General features: G+C 36.8%; 1 protein-coding gene across 2 annotated transcripts in view; it reads left to right on the top strand.

The window, feature by feature from the left end:
- The first annotated feature begins 1,621 nt into the window (after nt 1-1,621).
- Nhe1 (Na[+]/H[+] hydrogen exchanger 1) overlaps nt 1,622-17,447 on the top strand; it is a 44,331-nt gene continuing 28,505 nt past the window's right edge. Inside the window, exons 1-12 of one of the 2 annotated variants that reach the window (XM_067092798.1) lie at nt 1,637-1,767; nt 2,035-2,172; nt 3,630-3,815; nt 4,605-4,816; nt 5,737-5,867; nt 9,160-9,240; nt 9,530-9,588; nt 10,340-10,423; nt 11,521-11,622; nt 13,122-13,300; nt 13,932-14,176; nt 14,434-14,603. In XM_067092798.1, the coding sequence (XP_066948899.1) occupies nt 3,654-3,815; nt 4,605-4,816; nt 5,737-5,867; nt 9,160-9,240; nt 9,530-9,588; nt 10,340-10,423; nt 11,521-11,622; nt 13,122-13,300; nt 13,932-14,176; nt 14,434-14,603 (1,425 nt within the window). In that variant the 5' untranslated portion in view covers nt 1,637-1,767; nt 2,035-2,172; nt 3,630-3,653. Of the gene's footprint in view, nt 1,768-2,034; nt 2,173-3,629; nt 3,816-4,604; nt 4,817-5,736; nt 5,868-9,159; nt 9,241-9,529; nt 9,589-10,339; nt 10,424-11,520; nt 11,623-13,121; nt 13,301-13,931; nt 14,177-14,433; nt 14,604-17,447 lie in introns of both variants that reach the window. The other variant, XM_067092797.1, reaches the window with a different exon arrangement.

Genomic DNA, 17,447 nt, shown 5'->3' with positions numbered 1-17,447 from the left:
TATAGACAAAAGGGTTGGAAGTGAATAGATCCCAATAAGTAATTAACAGATACTGATAGGATCATTAGGATAAGAAAAGAGGCAAGTCACAAAGTAGGACAAATAAGGAAAGTAGATTTGAAAGAGAAGGAAGTATCAATGGCATCCACGGTTGGAATGTGTAAAGAAAATTTTTAATAAATTCTCTACAATGGAAATGGAGTATCGCTGCTGAAAGCCACTGGATATACTAGTTGCATAGTATATCGAAATAAAAAAAAGATTGAAAGGGGATAAATTATGAGACAAAAAAAGGTGGTAAACAACTTTGCATGTGAAAAAATGGTTAAGCGTCTTTTTAGACGTTTTTATATGTTTGGAGAACGGCAGACGATAGGTCGTAACGTGTATAAGCTGAGTATGGTGGAAGAATGAATGAATCATAAAATTTAGGCTATACTGTAAAGCTAACCACTGAGCCACTTTCAACCATTCAGTGTTAATACGGTAGAAAGAGGTTATGGTAGTGGTTGGGTAGCAAATAGTTGAGATGAAGTAAATTTATTCGAAAGTGAAACTATGAAAGAAAACCCAACCGTTGCCCTAAGAAGTAATAGTTAGAGAGGTTGAACAGCAACCTGGAAGACAGGAAAAGGGAATGGGGGTAAAGTGAAGGGCTAAATAGCGGGTGCCTTTAGGGCCCAAGGACACTGCAAACCCTATCTAGTAACGCCTAGTCTAGTGGACAGAAAGACGGTGGAATAGACGTATTGAAGCAGATTGACCTTAATATCTGTCTAATGTTAAAATTCATGGGAAAAATGTTCATCGTGAAAGTTTTCTTCAGAGGGGTTCATTTTGATTCAGCAGTTAAAGGATGAATGTATATATATATATATATGCTGTTGTCTTGCTCTTTCGTTATATATATATATATATATATATATATATATATATATATATATATACATATACATACATACACACACACACACACACACACACACACACACACACACACGATTTTTAACCATAGAAAGGGTGTCCCAGTGCGAGTTAACTTTTTGGTTCTCAGCAAGTCTTTATTGGATGAGGTTCCTAACGTTATGCCCTTCCTACCATTCGATCCACCACAGTCTATCAGCCACCAAGTATGAAATTCATGAGTAAGATCAACTATGCCATAATGAAGCTTTGGGAAAAGGACTCTATGACGTTCTCCACATATAATCGAATTTTGTTTGGTGGTGGTGGTGTGTGTGTGTGTGTGTGTGTGTGAGTGTGTGCGTGTAATCGCTCATTAGGAAATGAGTTTGTATCATATTGCAAACATCGCCAATACTGTAGATGGTGAAAAAGAAGGTAAACTTGTTTATACTGGCCTCGCTGGTTTTTCGAGTTTTCCCTTTTTTCTTTTATTTTCGTCCACTGAATGTTGACGTAAGAAACGGAATTTATCATAACAAGGTTCAGTTTTCTAACAAACGAATTGTTGTATTGATATTCTAAAAGTGAAATAACTAATATATCTCAAATAATTAATATAATTATACTTAAATATAATTTTTAAATTCTATATAATGTCCTGTTATGATGAAAATGTAAATGAATATATATTATTAGTAACAACATAAAGCTACGATGCTGCACTGAACAACTCCTTCCCGTAAATACTCTTGACGTCTGCAGACGTCACATAAGTTATGACATGTATTTCAAACTTCTATAGGTTATATGGCTAAGTGCACAACTTCCCTACTTGCATGAGACCTAGGTTGCAGAGTGAAGGTAAGAGAGTATTGCCATCATCTATAGCATTAACGATTAAGCTCCACTGTTTTGATTTAAGGCGCATTTGTTTATTTGAGTGAACGAAGGAAGGTCCTCTGGGGATTAACCCAATCTTATCCTCAATCGAGGTTACAAACTCACTGAAGTGATCTCCTGTCTTATAAAAAGTTGTTTGGTTTGTGTTTATAAAAAAAAATTTAGTAATGCTAAGTTGTTCACTTCTGTCTGTGTTTATGATTAAAAACCACTGGACATCCATAACAGGTTATTCTAGGTGCAGCTAGCTTGTCTTACCAAGGACAACAGGTGATGGGCAGTCTACCCTAGGGCATTCCTAGGCATGGATATTTAAGGGTAGACAAATCAAAGGATGAGACGGTGTTCGATAGCCTATTAATAAAAGTGAGTTGTAAATAAGTGTTGCTCAGTAGGCCTAAGTAAAAAAAAAAAAAAAAAAAACTTGAAGACTACCCTACTAGGATAGGCTACGCCAGCCGGGTTACTGCCAGTCACCGACTGGAGTATTTACTGCCTTTTGCTTATGGTTTTTGTTTATGTCCTTTGGTTGTGTTTATGTTATTTACGCAATCTTTTGTTTATTTTTTACATTCATCCCGAAGGGACTGGTACGAAACATGGCGCCCACTTTGTACATAAACTGGTAGTTACCGAACCAAAGAGGTGTGGTAATAGTCTTCTGTTTTACTGAAAAAAAATAGCTGTAGACCAAAGACCTATTTTGACATAAAGTATCTAAGGGTAAGCGTATCGTAGATTTTATGGTAGATTAGGCTAACTCTGTGCTTCAGATGACTTAATTACCAGGTAAACCAGTACAGTAAAAGGTTTGGTAAAACAGAAGACAACTACCACACCCCTTTGGGTCAGTAAATATCAGTTTACATGTGGAATGGGCACGTTTTTTAGTACCAGCCCCATGGGGAAAATGTCAAAACAGAAGGCTGCAAATATCATAAATAGAAAAAGCGGTAAATATTACAGTAGCTGATGGGGGGAATCAGGCCACAGCAGTGGTTTTCAGTTTTACCAAAGGTTTATACGTTACCCATGATTAGCCTAGGCTATGTACTTATAAGTTGGCTAAAATTCAACAAATTTTCTCATGTATTACCCCTTTTGCAAATACCAGCAATGTTCACCAAGATTTTGTTAACGAGTGATGGTGATGTATAAGCCATAATTGGCATTTGATTACATTTGGTCATTCCACTCAGCATGGAAAAGTCTTTTCCGAAGGCTCCTGATGGGATGCAAACAATTTCAACAATAGTTTTAATACAAAATATTGCTCATTTACTTGGATACATCATAATTCAACTTTCCTACGTAACCTTATGTAGTGCACCACTGTGTCCCATGTAACCACTTAATCATAGGGCAGCGTGAGAGCATGCAGAAACTGTTGGGATAAACTGAAAAATTGTCAATGGTTTGAAACAGTAAATATATATATGAAGGGAATCACATGATTGGTTAATTAGCTAAAGTATTTAAGAAAATATTTGCCATTGCTAATGGTAGTTTTGTAATTATAAAAAAGACAGACACAAGGCAGTACATTTGATCAAAGGCTGCCGAAGATTATTCACTAATAAATAAAGTAAGTATAATTTCTGCACCATACCAGAATCTTAGTAGGCTGACTATGCATTTGCAATTTAAAGGAAAAACTGTTTTAAATGATGATATAGAAAGAAAAATCTCAATAATAACACCATGTGATTATGAAGCACTTGTGAAATTGTCTTTTATGCTGTTAAAACATTTATTTTTAAATGTATTGAGTGAACTGGATTAAAATTGGTTTGATAGAATTAGAATTGATGCTCTATCAACAGGAGGGGAAGTTCCAAGTGTGTCTGATGAAGAATGTCATTAAAATGCAGTGGAGAATAGTCCTTTTGACATTGACTTTTGTCCTGGCATTTGGAGATGATGTTAAACCTGGACAAGATAAAACTGCCCAGGCAAATGGACTACCAGAGGAAAAGAAAGTTAATGGAACCAATGGCAGTGTCATGAAGGTATTTTTCTAACTTTATTATTTATTTTCTTAATACCATAGTTTTTCACAGATTGCAGATTCCACTGAAACATATTGTAGAAAATTTAATACACAATATTAAGCATTCCAGAGGTGAAGTCCCCTTTACTCAGTCAGTTTTAATGTGGAAAATACTGTCTATTTAAATTGTCATATACACTCATGTAGATTAAATATGTTCAATAGATTTTGTGGAATGGTATAGATAAGATTTCATTGTTAAAGAAATGCAAATGATGAAACTGATTACAGTGATAATGGTGTTCCCTGTTTGTCAATTTGGTTGTATAAAAAACAAGACAAAGTGGTTATTTCCTTTTAATATTTTCAGTTGTTTACATATTTCATGCTGTTCATTTTCCTGTGATTGGATCAGATCTCAGTTTTTAAGGATGGGTGTATAGGTCATCATTGAGCATGGGTTTGTAGTTACCTGAAGGTTTCGTTTTAATTCTCCCAAGACAGAAGAATTTCTTACAGCACTGGAAATAGCAAAGTGCTTGAAATAATGGGTTGAAATTCAGTGTTGGCTAACTAATTCCAAATAGATTGATCTAATTAAAAGCATATAATACAAGGCCAGCATAATCCAACAAGAACAAGATAATTAATGTGAACTTAATTTATCTCCTTGACTATAATTCGTTAAGGCAACTGAGATAAGAAGAAGTCTTTGCTGTTGAGGAAAGTAATGCTATTCAGTATTTGGCTTTGTCAGATTAATGAGTAGTATGTGCTTGTGTAGATGTTTGTTATCATCCTATTTCAGAATGTTGTTAGTGATGGCAAGTCTCCAGTTATATTCACATCTATCTCAACAACAACTTCTACAACAGAAGCTCCTCACCTGAAACTGCATGTTGGAAATGCAACTATTGAAAATGTATGCAACATCTCCTCAGACGAATATACTAAGTTAACTGTGTTTTACCCTCAACATTGTACAAATGAGGGGGAAGCTGAAGGACAAGATGAACCTGGGTAAGTTAAAGTTGTGTTAATTGCCAGGTAGTATCCCCAGTTTATATATTATATGAGCAGTTTGTAACGTTACTCTTGAAAATGTTTTAAGCTGCATAATGAAGGTAGATGGGACAAGAGTATCTCCATGGAAACTGATGTTATACTTATTCCTCCATATTTTACACTATTACAGGCTGTTTATAAACTGAAATTGCTTATTTTGTGTTTTGATTAAAGCAATGACGTCATTGTTAGTGCTAGAAATTCATGGTTCCTCTGGAGTATCTTATCACATAACATAGGAAACATTTCAATTGGACCATTTGAGCCTCAAGTGCAAGGTAGCTTCATTATTTATAGTGGACTGTCAGTATCAGTGTTTCAGTAAAACACAACAGGGATAATTAAAGAACATTGAGTTTTTGCTAACATTGTGTTGATAGTTATCTTGGTATATGAAGTGTCCTGGTTAATGGTATACTAATATTGGGTCTCATGATGCATCTCTTTATGTACCATAGTATGGAAGGACTAAAATATCACTTTATTCTTTGAAGTATGCCATAGTGAGACAGGACTGTGTATATTCTCATTTTTATTTAATACACCAAGTGTCAATTAAAGATTAGATCTTTCTCAGTTCATCTCGTTTTTATAGAAGCCTTCTTTTCAGTTAGTAAGTAAGAGGGCTGCATCTATTCTCCTTGAATAATTATTGTAATTAACAAAGCTTCATCCGCTTTCATGATTAATTATTGTATATTAAACAGAACTGCATCAACTCTTTTTTGGTCAAGATTTAGTAGAAATGTTCTTTTTTTGGTCTGAAAAATTGTATTCAAGTTTTGGTGATTTTATCTTTGGAATTTGAAAAATATGTAGTTGCATGTTGCAGTGTTTCAACTGGTGGTTTTGAAAAGTATACTTCTGAATAACAGGGGTGTTGTTGATGTGGAGTCCACCAATGAAACAACTGTGTGCCATACAAGTGCAGATTTACCTGCAGTAGGAGCTGCAGAGCAAGAACACCTGTCATCTCTCTCCATATTTCTTATTTTATGTGTTTTAGGTAATTATTATTCAGATTTCTTTATTTATATATGATAATTCTATTTCATTCAACTAGAGCCATTGGTTCTGTGTTTCAGGCAAAGACAGAATGGAATTGTTTTCTACAAGATTGCAAATTGTTGCCCTTTTTGTAGGAGTATTCCCAGTCAGAGCTGAAAACTGTTGAAGCTTGTTAACAATGTGGTTAATCAGTGGAAATTAAGTGTGTTGGTGAACTGCACAGCTTGTATTTAGTCCATCATTCTAAGGGCTGGGGTTCACTTTTTTCTTGTTCTCATTCATTCCTGAGTTTGTGGAAAAGACTCAGAACCTGTTAATTTGTAACAAGTGGTTTGAGAGTTTCTCTATCGCCTCCCTCCAAGGCATTGTTGGTGGTGATCCAGATTAGCTGCTTTTGTGCCTGCTGTAACAACTGTCTTTCTTTCTGACTGTGATACTGTCAGGTGGTCATACAGGTTGTCCAGTGAAGGGAACAATTATCTGGTCCAGGCGAGAGCTCTTGGAGTTCCCGAATCCCTTGTGTTGTGGAGAAACTTATTGATGCAAAGTGTAGTGAGGGTGGGGTCTGGCATCGACAGACCACCTTTACCCCATTGTACGTGAGGGACTTTGCCCACCAATCTTTGGATGCCATCTCCTTAGAAACTTCATTATTACTTTCTCTTCAGAGACAGCAGGCAAGCTGAGCTTGTAGTGAAATGAGCCATGAATTGGACAGTTATACTATAGCGTAACCATATCTTAAGAGCTTCAGCTCAAAAAGAGGAACTTCCTCCTCTCTGCTTATTAACAAGGTCATCTGGACCCATCATTTTTCAGTTATGCTCATTAGTGGATGATATAGCTGTCTACTGACCTGTACCTCCATCCAATGTAAGTAGGGTACCGATCCAGTGTGAAAAAGATAGGATTCTTTAAGTTCTCTGTATTTGATTTTTCCAGATACAAATCTTAACCTTGGCTCAGGACCTGTCAGTCTTTGTATCACTATGCTGGCCGTATAGAAAGTAAAAAAAATAATTTTTTCTGGGAGATTGAACTGCCAATGAGTTTTGAAAGATGACCCTTCCAACCAAAGAGTAAGTCTCATATAAAAGGTGGTGGTTTGTAGTCATGTAGGGACAAGTACCAAGCTCTGTAATTTTTATTTTTTTGTTTTACAAACCAATTTTCTATCATAATCCCAGCTTAACTATCCCAACATGGTCCCTGGTGCTGATGGGAAAGTGCTGTGTTACATCAGGTGAGAGGCAGTATCCCTACTCAACTACCTATTACAGATTAACCACCTTGATACCAGTATTCAACTACTACAAATTTCTTCTTGTGCTGGAAATACTCCTATATTGAAAAGGCTCTGGTTTGTATATTTAGAAAAACCAAGTATTTTGAAAATCTGGTATTTTTCTTAGATATACGTACAAACTAGTTTTTCATTGTATCGCTTTTCAACCAATCCTGCATAGGCCCTGTTTCCAAAGGAAAAAGTTCTGGGTTATGAACAGGTGAGTGGGTGACACCCTGCAGTTTACTCACATTTTCAATTAACCACCTTGTTACCAAGCTTCAACAACTATGGGAATACTTCTATATAAAAGTTCTGGTTTGTACAGTACAGTACAGTACTTTTAGAAGAAATGCAAATTACATATCGTGGAAAGTTGATGTTTTATGGCAATTTAATGTATTGTTTCAGTATTGTACAGAAAAAAAGATTATAAATGAAACATTAAGAAAATCCAGATTAGTAGTTTCATTTACTGTGTGAAAATGATTTTTTTGTCACTAGTAATTGTATATTTTTGTATTAACACAGGCAAACAAAGATGTGAAAAAAGTAATTAAAATTTTATGGATTTTTACACATGACATAATGTCAGATTCCTCAAAACAAGGCTTAGATTTCTTTTTCTTGTGGTTAATGGTATTACTGTACTGTATAGTTAAGAAATTATATAAATTAGCATCATTTGAGAGAGACAGTTGTATGTTAGTTCAGTCATGAGCAAGACTGCTACTGAAAGACACTGCAGTATTTGATGTAAGACTAAAAATGTTGGGGTATAATTTGACCAATAAGTTGGTAACAGTTAAGGAGAGGACTTAGTTGCTCCCAACCATGGCTATTTGAAGAAGACACTTAGTTTGGATTTAAAGCAGTTGTAGTGGTTATCATTTCCATATCTTTAATTTTATGTTTTCCTCAACTATTGCCATTCAAAGAATATTCAGTAAATGGACTTCAGGGAGAAGTTGGCATGTAGGTTTTGGACATTTCTTTCCTCCTCTATCTGTGTACCAGCAGTATGTCCAGTAGTTGTTAGTGGGCAGGTTATCAGCTAACTACCCTAAACCTTGAATGGTATCTTACTTCCTAAACCTTTGGAAGTCATCCAGCCTGGTTGTTGCACACTCCACAGAGGTGGCTCTTGGTTTGTGCTACTTAATACCAGTGCGTGTAATGTAGAGCAAGAATAACTGTTCAGGCACACATCTACCAGGGATATATAAAAACTATTCATTATAGATAACTTTTACCAGCTTGGTAATAGTCTCTTGTTTGGATGTTGCATGACTGAAGCCTGATGAAGAACTCTGTCATCTTTCTTTCATAATTATTTAGAGCATTGTAATATGTATGATATCAAGTTTTGTGGATACAGACCTCTTTTTGTGAACGTTTGTTCTAAACCTGTCAGTTGTTACATACAGTATTGCTGTTTCTCAAACAGTTCAGGAGTAAGTGTTTGACAAGCCAGAAGGGGACTTATTCTACTAGGGTAGGTTGCACCTACTGCTAACCATCATTACACTTGTTTAAGTAGCTGTCCAGTTCTCATATTTTGTCCTCCTCTGACTGGTTGCTGAGAAATAAATAATAAAAAGTGACATGTCAGATAATTCCTAACATTTGACAGCGTTACTTTTCAGATGACCAGAAACTGCCATAAATCAGTGGATATACTACAGTATAAGAGCTAAAATAGTACATTGTATTACTTCACTGTATTAATAATTGTATATTGCATTTGTAATTTTATTAGGTCTTTATCCATCATCATGGTACTGTGTGTCTTTTGAATTGTATTTGATTTATGCAGTATTTAATGTGTTTTGAAATTTTTTACATTTTCTTGAAAGTTTTGATCACAGTTAAGAAAAAGCTCAAGTTCAGTAGTTTCTAAGTTTGGAAGTTTGTCTCAATAGAATTCAGATTTTCAGTGTTAGAGATATAACTCACTGTATTAAGGTCATATTATAGTAGTTTGAACTGATCTTTGTTTTTCCAGCATTATGTGTAATCCTGATCTTCTTTCTTCTGAAAACAAAGTTGAATTATCTGCCAGAAAGTGTTGCTTGTGTTATTGTGGGTAGGTGAACTGTTGATTATGTATATTTACTGTAATATATAATTTCTTGTCATGCAGTCGCATTTCAGGATCATTTATTGTCGCAATATTATTGAGTTCATTACCTTTTGCAATGAAATTTAAAATTTTTCCTGAATATTTTATACTTGACATTTTCAAAAACTGTTTTAACTAGGCAATATTTAATGTTTTAACTTCAGCCTACTGTTTTTAAATTTGATACTCATTATTTTGTATTTTCAATTGGTAATTCTTGTGTGTTTAATATTTTTATTGAATTTTATCTTAGGTGCTGTGATTGGCTTGGTGCTTAAAATCATGTATAGTCGACACATTGCAAACTGGCAGGTAACTTTGCATACACAAAGCATTTTTTATTTTGAGTGTTAATAAGTAATACTTAGCTAGTAGCCTGGTTATCAGTACAGTATTGAATGCTTTAAATGTTATTGCTTTGGTGTTGGTTGCAGGTAAAAGCTTATGATTTTTGTCTGAATTTTAGACTGAATTTTACCATGCTTATGTTAAACTCAGATAAACAAAATTTATGGACATTGATTTACAGTAATTATTGCTTTTGTAACTACTGGTTTACATGGCTTCCACTGTTTTGTAAATCCTCAGAATTGATGATTTGACTGAATTACAGTATTACTGTGCAAAGTAATGCAAGTAAGATTTTATACCCTTGCTTAGTACTGTATTTAGAATAATGTAAGTTTAATGCTTTTAGGAGTTAATTAAATATATTTTTCTCTTTTAAAAAGCTGTTGTTTTCATTATGAGTTGGTTATCTTTGCTGTGACAGTATCCATAAATCATTTTGTCATGTGCATCTTGTTTTGTATCAGCAAGTGTTTTATATGAAATGTTGTTTTTGGATTACTTTCATATTTGAAGTTGACAGTGTATAAAGACCATGTTTAAACTTTGTCAAAAATTTGGGATTTTTTGAAGCAAATTTTATGTATCATACGCAAAGTATTGCTTAGACTTTTGTGATCACTTTGAAGCAAAATGTAGGGTTGTTTAAGGCAACAGTTTCTGTGATGCAACACGATTATTTTAAAACTGACTTTATTCTACTTCATTTTTACAGAAAGAAGAGGCATTTTCTCCCACTGTATTTTTCTTGGTTATCTTACCACCTATTATTTTTGAATCGGGCTACAACCTCCATAAGGTATGGATTTTTGTTGCTTTTTGGACATCCGGTAAATAAAAAATGAAATATGTTGTTGTAACCCGAAACTAGTAATTATGTATTCAATGTCAGTCTTTCATTTTCCTTAAATTCAGCTAAAAAGTTCAATAAGTTTTATTGCACGCATATGCTATTTCAGCTTTTACCTTGTGTTAAATTTTCTAGTTAATTCTGACATTTGCTGTAAAATTGTTACATATTAGAGCAAGGAATGCACATCTACTTTTGTAGCTTTCTTGAACTCTTCTGTTACTATTGTTAATGTTGTAAAAACTTTAGTTAGGAGACAAAGGGAACATAGGTAGATTTAAATTGTGGTACAAACTGTATGGTACTGTAATGTTGGGTCTCATTTTTCCCTGTAATAACTGAATAATTTGCATAATGGGTTAGATAGTGACAGATTTTCAATTATCATTTATGAAAAATGAACAAGGTGGTTTAGATGGCAACAGATTTTAGCCTTCATTAATAAAAATGGCAGAATTATGTAGGTGACAACAGATTTTCAATCTTCATTGGTAAAATATCAAAATAATTTAGATGGTGACAGATTTTCAATCTTCATTTTTGAGTATTAGCAAAATGGTTTAGAGAGTGACAGATTTCCAACCTTCATTAATTCTCACCATAAAATCACTCAAATTTGCTCACCCTTTCCTTAGATATTTTGTATTTGCATATACAGACAAAATGTAAACTTTTTCCAACTATTTTTGAGGAGATAGTATTGTGATAATACTGTAATAAAAACAAGTATGATGATAATACTGTAATAAAAACAATGTACAGAAAGACTGGTAGAGTTATAGTGAGTTATTGCATAGTTGATATGATACTTTGAACAGCTGGCAAGGCCAGAGTAATATTTTAAGTAAATTTTATCTTTTTTTGTTTTTTCTGTTCTCTGTACCACTTGGGTACTTCATGATACCTAAATCCATGCAAAACCGGTAAATGTACAAAAAAAGATAATATTGTAACTCTCTTAGTTGATGGCGATAATATTGTAATTTTCTTAGATGATGGAGAGAAAAAATTCGTTTATTTACCTATTACTATACCATTTTTTTCAGGGAAACTTTTTCCAGAACATTGGTTCGATAGTTGTGTTTGCTATTTTGGGTACTCTGATATCAGCCCTGGTTGTTGGAGGAGGGGTCTACCTTCTGGGCCAAGTAAGTAAATCAGTGATGCAAAATTTCAGTGACCTCTAAGTAACTTAAGCAAATAATCTTGAAAAATGCAGGAAAGTATCATTGATCTATCTGGTCTTATTTCCTGCCAGTGACGTCTCCAGTTGTTGAAAGAAATATCTTTTCTGTGTACTGACAAGATTACCCTGTAATTTGGAAAAATTGTAAAATTAAAATTTTGAGAAAGTACCGTAGTTAACATGAATGTGTGATACTAGGGCTGTTATGGACGTCTGTATTGTGTCAACTTTATGATAATCAACATCATTTGCATAGCCTCCAATACCATGCTTGCAAAGGGCTTTGTAAAATGCAGCCTTTCCCGCACTTTCATTTCCACAAATCATCTCATCTCCCATTTCATAGTTCTCATCCAAGTAGACATGGATCTTCCAACTCTTATGGTTCCTAGAGGAGCCCAGCTGACATTATAACATACTGTTCTCCCATGGTAGGTGCAAACGACATGTCTGAGCCTTTCATCATTATCGTATGTATGTAAGAAATGTTTTAGAATATCCTTTAGGGGTAAATTTTGATCTATCATGCCATCTGACTCCTTGTATGTACAGTATTCCTTTTTAAGCTTTTTTTTTCTAAAATTGACAAGATCTCTGAGACTTAGTTTCAGTGTCATACTGTGAATCAAGTCTTACATTGTACCATGAATCATGTCCTTATTACAGTAGAGCATACTAAACTGATTTATAATATTACTTTTGTAATCAGTTTAAGTCTGTTTTGATTTCAAAATCCTGCTCAGTGTGCTTAGTTTTGATTTGCCATTTTTATCCTTTCACTGGATGCCATCTCGAGACCTTTTTTTTGGATATTTTTATAGATATTTTAAAGACTTGACCACATTAATCTTTTCTCTAGCTAGTGTTATTTCATCCTTTTGTGCATAGTCTGTCTCCGTTATTTCGGGTTTTTGTAGATTTCTCTTTTTAGGAATATTATTCTCAAATATGTTCTTGATCCCTAAAAACAACATTTTTATCTCAGTCTCCAGCCTATTGGGTATGTACCTGTTTACCTTTCTTTGGTATCTTTGCTAAGAGACTCCCCATCATCAGGATATGTTTTCTTCACAATAGTCTAGTTAATATACTAGGTGTCATTTCATTGTCAGCAAAAATCCTAATTTCAGTGATTCCATCATAGCCCTGTGTTGTTCATCTATTGTTTCCTTAATTACTGATTCCAGTGTGAATTCATATATTAGTACAGTCTGTCTTCTTCTGCACTGCTATATCAGTTAAAAAATCTCCCTCTTGTCATATTCGTGATCTCACAAAAATACTGAAATGACTTTCTTCATCTTTTAATGTTCTTGACCCATTCCTCCTTTTGATGCATATTTTCCTGTTTTTCTTTTCACCCATGGATAAGTCATTAGAGGAGTTTCCATATATTTATAGTTGATGGACTGACAACAGGATATAAATCAGAGCTTACTTTGTGAACTATATTTTTTTCAGGCTGATGTTGTATATAGACTGAGCTTTGTGGAGAGCTTTGCATTTGGGTCCTTGATTTCAGCAGTAGATCCAGTTGCAACTTTAGCCATTTTTCATGCTCTCAATGTGGATCAAGTTCTTTATATGCTTGTCTTTGGAGAGAGCATACTCAATGATGCAGTTTCTATTGTTCTTACAAGGTAATCCTCATGAAAGTTTTGTACATTTTAAAAGTACTCTTCCTTATTTTTTTATCTTTAGCATTTGCATTGTGTTATAAGTGTAGATATTTAAATTGAAGTGATGTAGATTATGTAAAAGTCTTTGATAATGCTTTTTATTGTAATGATAAAAATATAAACCCTAAGTAATGAACTCCATAGATGCATTGACTTGCTGCCATAGATACTAGATTTTGATGGCAGTCGAGCATGGTACTGAATATGTAGTGTCAATTGAATGGTTTGAAGGATTTTATCTTTGCCATATTTTTAATTTGTGTTTTATGTATTATTAATGTCAGCATATTTAAACTGAGCCCACAAAATAAGTATGTAATGGCTGTGTGAGTAACTGACTGAAGAACTTTTCACTGTTTTACGTTAGTCTGAAAATCACCTTTTCAGGTATGGCTGCATTCTAATTGGCATACATGGAAGGATTAATAGTATTATGGTATTGCTACAGGATTCTGATGATTGTGGTAGTAATAATCTGTCTGCCCCAGGAATTTCAGCATAAGTATATGTTTGATGTATATAATGCTGTGGTTATTTCTGTTAGAGCCATAGTATATAAAAATTCGTTCTAACAGTCATGTTTTTTTTCCAGCACTGTATTGGAAATGGCTTCACCAGCAATGGCTTCTATGGGGTCTGGAGAAGCTCTTTTGTACACAGTGTGGCATTTTTGTGTCATGTTCTTTGCCTCAGCTGGTATTGGTGTGGCTTTTGCACTTCTGAGCGCTCTGACCCTAAAATATGTCCCAGTACGAGAATATACATCATTGGAACTGTGCATCATTATTATATTCATTTATGCTCCTTATACCTTGGCCGAAGGCATACATCTGTCTGGTAAGTTCGCTGGGCCCTAAAGTAATGTGTTTATGTTAAAGCAGTAGTGATTTTTCCAAGATTTTTCAGCATTTTTTTAGTAGTTCCTCCAGTAGACAGTACAAACCCCTCTCTCAGATTTTTTGGTAATTTGTCAGTGCAACAGTAAACATGTCATTCAAAGTTGGAAATATGGCTGAATCATTTTTGTAGAGGCTGCCTTGGCAAAATATTATTATTACCTCTTATTTTCCCTTTACTTTTTTTTATTTTTTCAGGTATCATGGCTATTCTCTTCAATGGTATTGTCATGTCACACTACACACATTTTAACATGTCTCCTGTGATGCAGATAACTATGCAGCATCTGATGCGTACTCTTGCTCTCATTGCCGAGTGTACAGTTTTCATTTACTTAGGGTTGGCTATCTTCAGTTTCAAGCACCAGGTTAGACACTTTTATTCTTTTAGTTTTAAATCTACTATTATTGCTTTTGAACTGATGACTGTTGTACTATTAATACTGATTTAGTAGCAATTGGAGAAGAGTGGAATGCAGTGATTGAATTAGAGAGGAAAAAAGTTTGACAACTGCTCCTTTTGCATATTCAAACGTACTATTCATCTTAATAATATTCAGATGTCCAAAAGTGCAAATGTTTAGAAAAAATCCTACTATTCTTCCTAATTAAGGCAGGGGAAAATAAGAACCAGTTTGTATAGCATAGCCGCTGTTTTTCCTCAGATGAGTTATACTCGTGGTCCCCCCAGAGCTCCATAAGACAGACCAACCAGTTACAAAGAATTCGCTTATACTGTAGTTGGTCTCGGCCAGGATAATGTTGTTAGCACAATGATAGAATATAAAGGACTCAGGACAGGAGGGCTCTATCTCCTGTCATACAGCAACTGCCTTGGCTTTCGCTATAACCCACTCACATAGATGTGACAACAGCGCGTATGTCGGCTACTTTTCTTATTACATTCTGGTCTGTCCAAGAGTTCACTAAACCCCAGGTTTTGTACATGCAACTTACCCGTCAGATATATACTTAGCTGTAGTCTCCGACGTTCCCGACAGAAATTCAAATGTCACGGCACACGCGACAGGTAGGTCAGGTGATCTACCATTCCCGCCGCTGGATGGCGGGAATAGGAACCATTCCCGTTTTCTAATCAGATTTTCTCTGTCGCTGGTTCTGGCAACATCTGTTGTTGGTTCCTCCTGCTTGGATTTTCATTTTTCGCTCGCTAAGGATTTATTTTGGACTGACTTTTGGTGACGTATTGGATCTTTGGCTTGGCATACGCTTTCGTGGATTGTTTTTGATTTTGGCTTTGGATTTTTCTTCAAGATGTCTGATCAGAATGTTGCACCTGTTTTTCGTGTGTGTGTTAGACCTGAGTGTAAGGTGAGACTACCGAAAGCTTCGGTAGATCCTCACACGGTATGTATGAAGTGTCGGGGGAATGACTGCTCTATGGCTAACACTTGTAATGAATGCGAGAATCTTACTGATCAAGAATGGAAGGCTTTGAGTGCTTATGTATGTAAGCTGGAGAAGGATAGAGCTAGGAAGGCTTCTTCTAGGAGCTCGAGTAGGTCTCTCTCTAAAGAGTTAGAAATAGATCCTAACATTCTTGCAGTTTCTCCTGTCACTCCTTTGATTTCAGCTCCTTCACCCTCCGCCGAACCTGTGGATTAGGTCGTCGGAGATGGCTGCCATGAAAGCCACGATCCGCAGGATGCAATTGCAGATGCGTGCAATGGAGGAGAAAAAGTTTAGAAGTGATAGTGATTTGTGCAGTGTCCCCAGTGTAGTGGAGGGGGCGTCTGACCGGCTCCGCATCGCTCGTAGGCCTAGACCTCTTCCAAACTCCCAGACCCAGTGGAGGAGGAATGTCGACAGCCGCAAGGGGGATGAAGAGCATTCCCAACGGTCAGGCGTCCCTTCGGCAGCTCCTGTTGACGTGTCCCAGGCTGCCTTGGATCGCCATAGAAAAGGGATCCTGAGGAAGTGTTTTTCTTCCTCTGCTTCGTCTTCGCCCAAGTGCGGGTGGAGTTTGGCCGAGGAGTCGCGCCCTTCGAAGAGGACCTGGAAGGCGCCTAGAGGAGGCGCTGTGGATTCCAGCCCTGAATGCTTCCCAGAGGGTTCTCCCGTAGCGAAGAAGAGAGCTCGAAGATCCCCCTCTTCTTCTTCTGAGGTTCAGGAGTCCACTAAGCAGATCCTGGTTGGTCTCCAGGCTCAGCTTTCTGCTCTTGCTGGCTCTTTGGCTAAGAGCTCTTCGCGTAGGAAGGATGTTTCTCTTCCCATCAAGTCCTCCAAGAAACATCCTTCTCCCAACAAGCGCCCTTCAGTTTGCAATCGCTCGTCTCCGGGACTCCCTTCTCCTGATAGGATTCCTGCTTCTTCGAGGCGCTCGTCTCCTGTTAAGCACCCCTCCAGTAGCAGGCGCTCCCCTCTTCTCAGGCGCTCTTCTCCTTGCAGGCGCTTCTCTGCTAGGCGCTCTTCTCCTTGCAGGCGCTTCTCTGCTAGGCGCTCTTCCTCGGAAGATAGCGCCTCTCCTTCCAGGCGCTCGCGTCCTCATCGTCGGTCTTCTCCGGTTAGAGAGCGCCTCTCTCCGGACAAGCGATCTTCGCGCTTCAAGTCTCGTTCTTCGGCACATAGAAGCGCCTCCCCAGCCTCCTTCCCTGCTAGTAGGCGCCCCTCTCCTGGTAAGGGCTCTTCTCCTGTCAGGCGCCAGACTTCTAGCAGGCGCTTCTCCCCTGATAGGCGCTCTTCATTGGTCAGAGGCTCCTCTCCTTCTAGGCGCTCTTCTCCTGCCAAGTGCCCTTCTTCATCCAAGCGTTCTCCTCCTCCTACGGGCCCGGAAGTTTTGTCGGAGGATGAATCCCCCAAGGATGTCAGTGTGTCGGACTATAAGAGGTTGGCATCTCTACTTGTTCAGGAGTTTGGAGAATCCCTCAAACCTGCTTCTCCTCCTCTCCTGGTTCTATGCTTTCGAGCACGAAGACCTCTAGATCCTCCTCCAGGGTGAAGATGCGTCCGACAATCTCAATGAAGAAGGCATTTAAGGGATTCGGAGAGTGGCTTCAATCGAAGAAGGATGCTGGCAAGACAGTTTTCTCCTTGCCTCCTTCCAGGCTCTCTGGCAGAGCTGGAATATGGTATGAGACCAAGGAACCGATGGGGTTGGCTCTCCCCTCATCGGCTGGATCAGACTTCTCTTCCTTGGTCGATTCTTCAAGAAGGCTCTCTCTCAATTCGGCCAAGGCTTCTTGGGGTTTGTG

Source organism: Macrobrachium rosenbergii, chromosome 49, assembly GCF_040412425.1.
Source record: "Macrobrachium rosenbergii isolate ZJJX-2024 chromosome 49, ASM4041242v1, whole genome shotgun sequence".
Lineage (NCBI taxonomy): Eukaryota > Metazoa > Arthropoda > Malacostraca > Decapoda > Palaemonidae > Macrobrachium > Macrobrachium rosenbergii.
The sequence above is the reverse complement of the archived record's forward strand: the minus strand, read 5'-3'. Positions and strand labels throughout refer to the sequence as shown.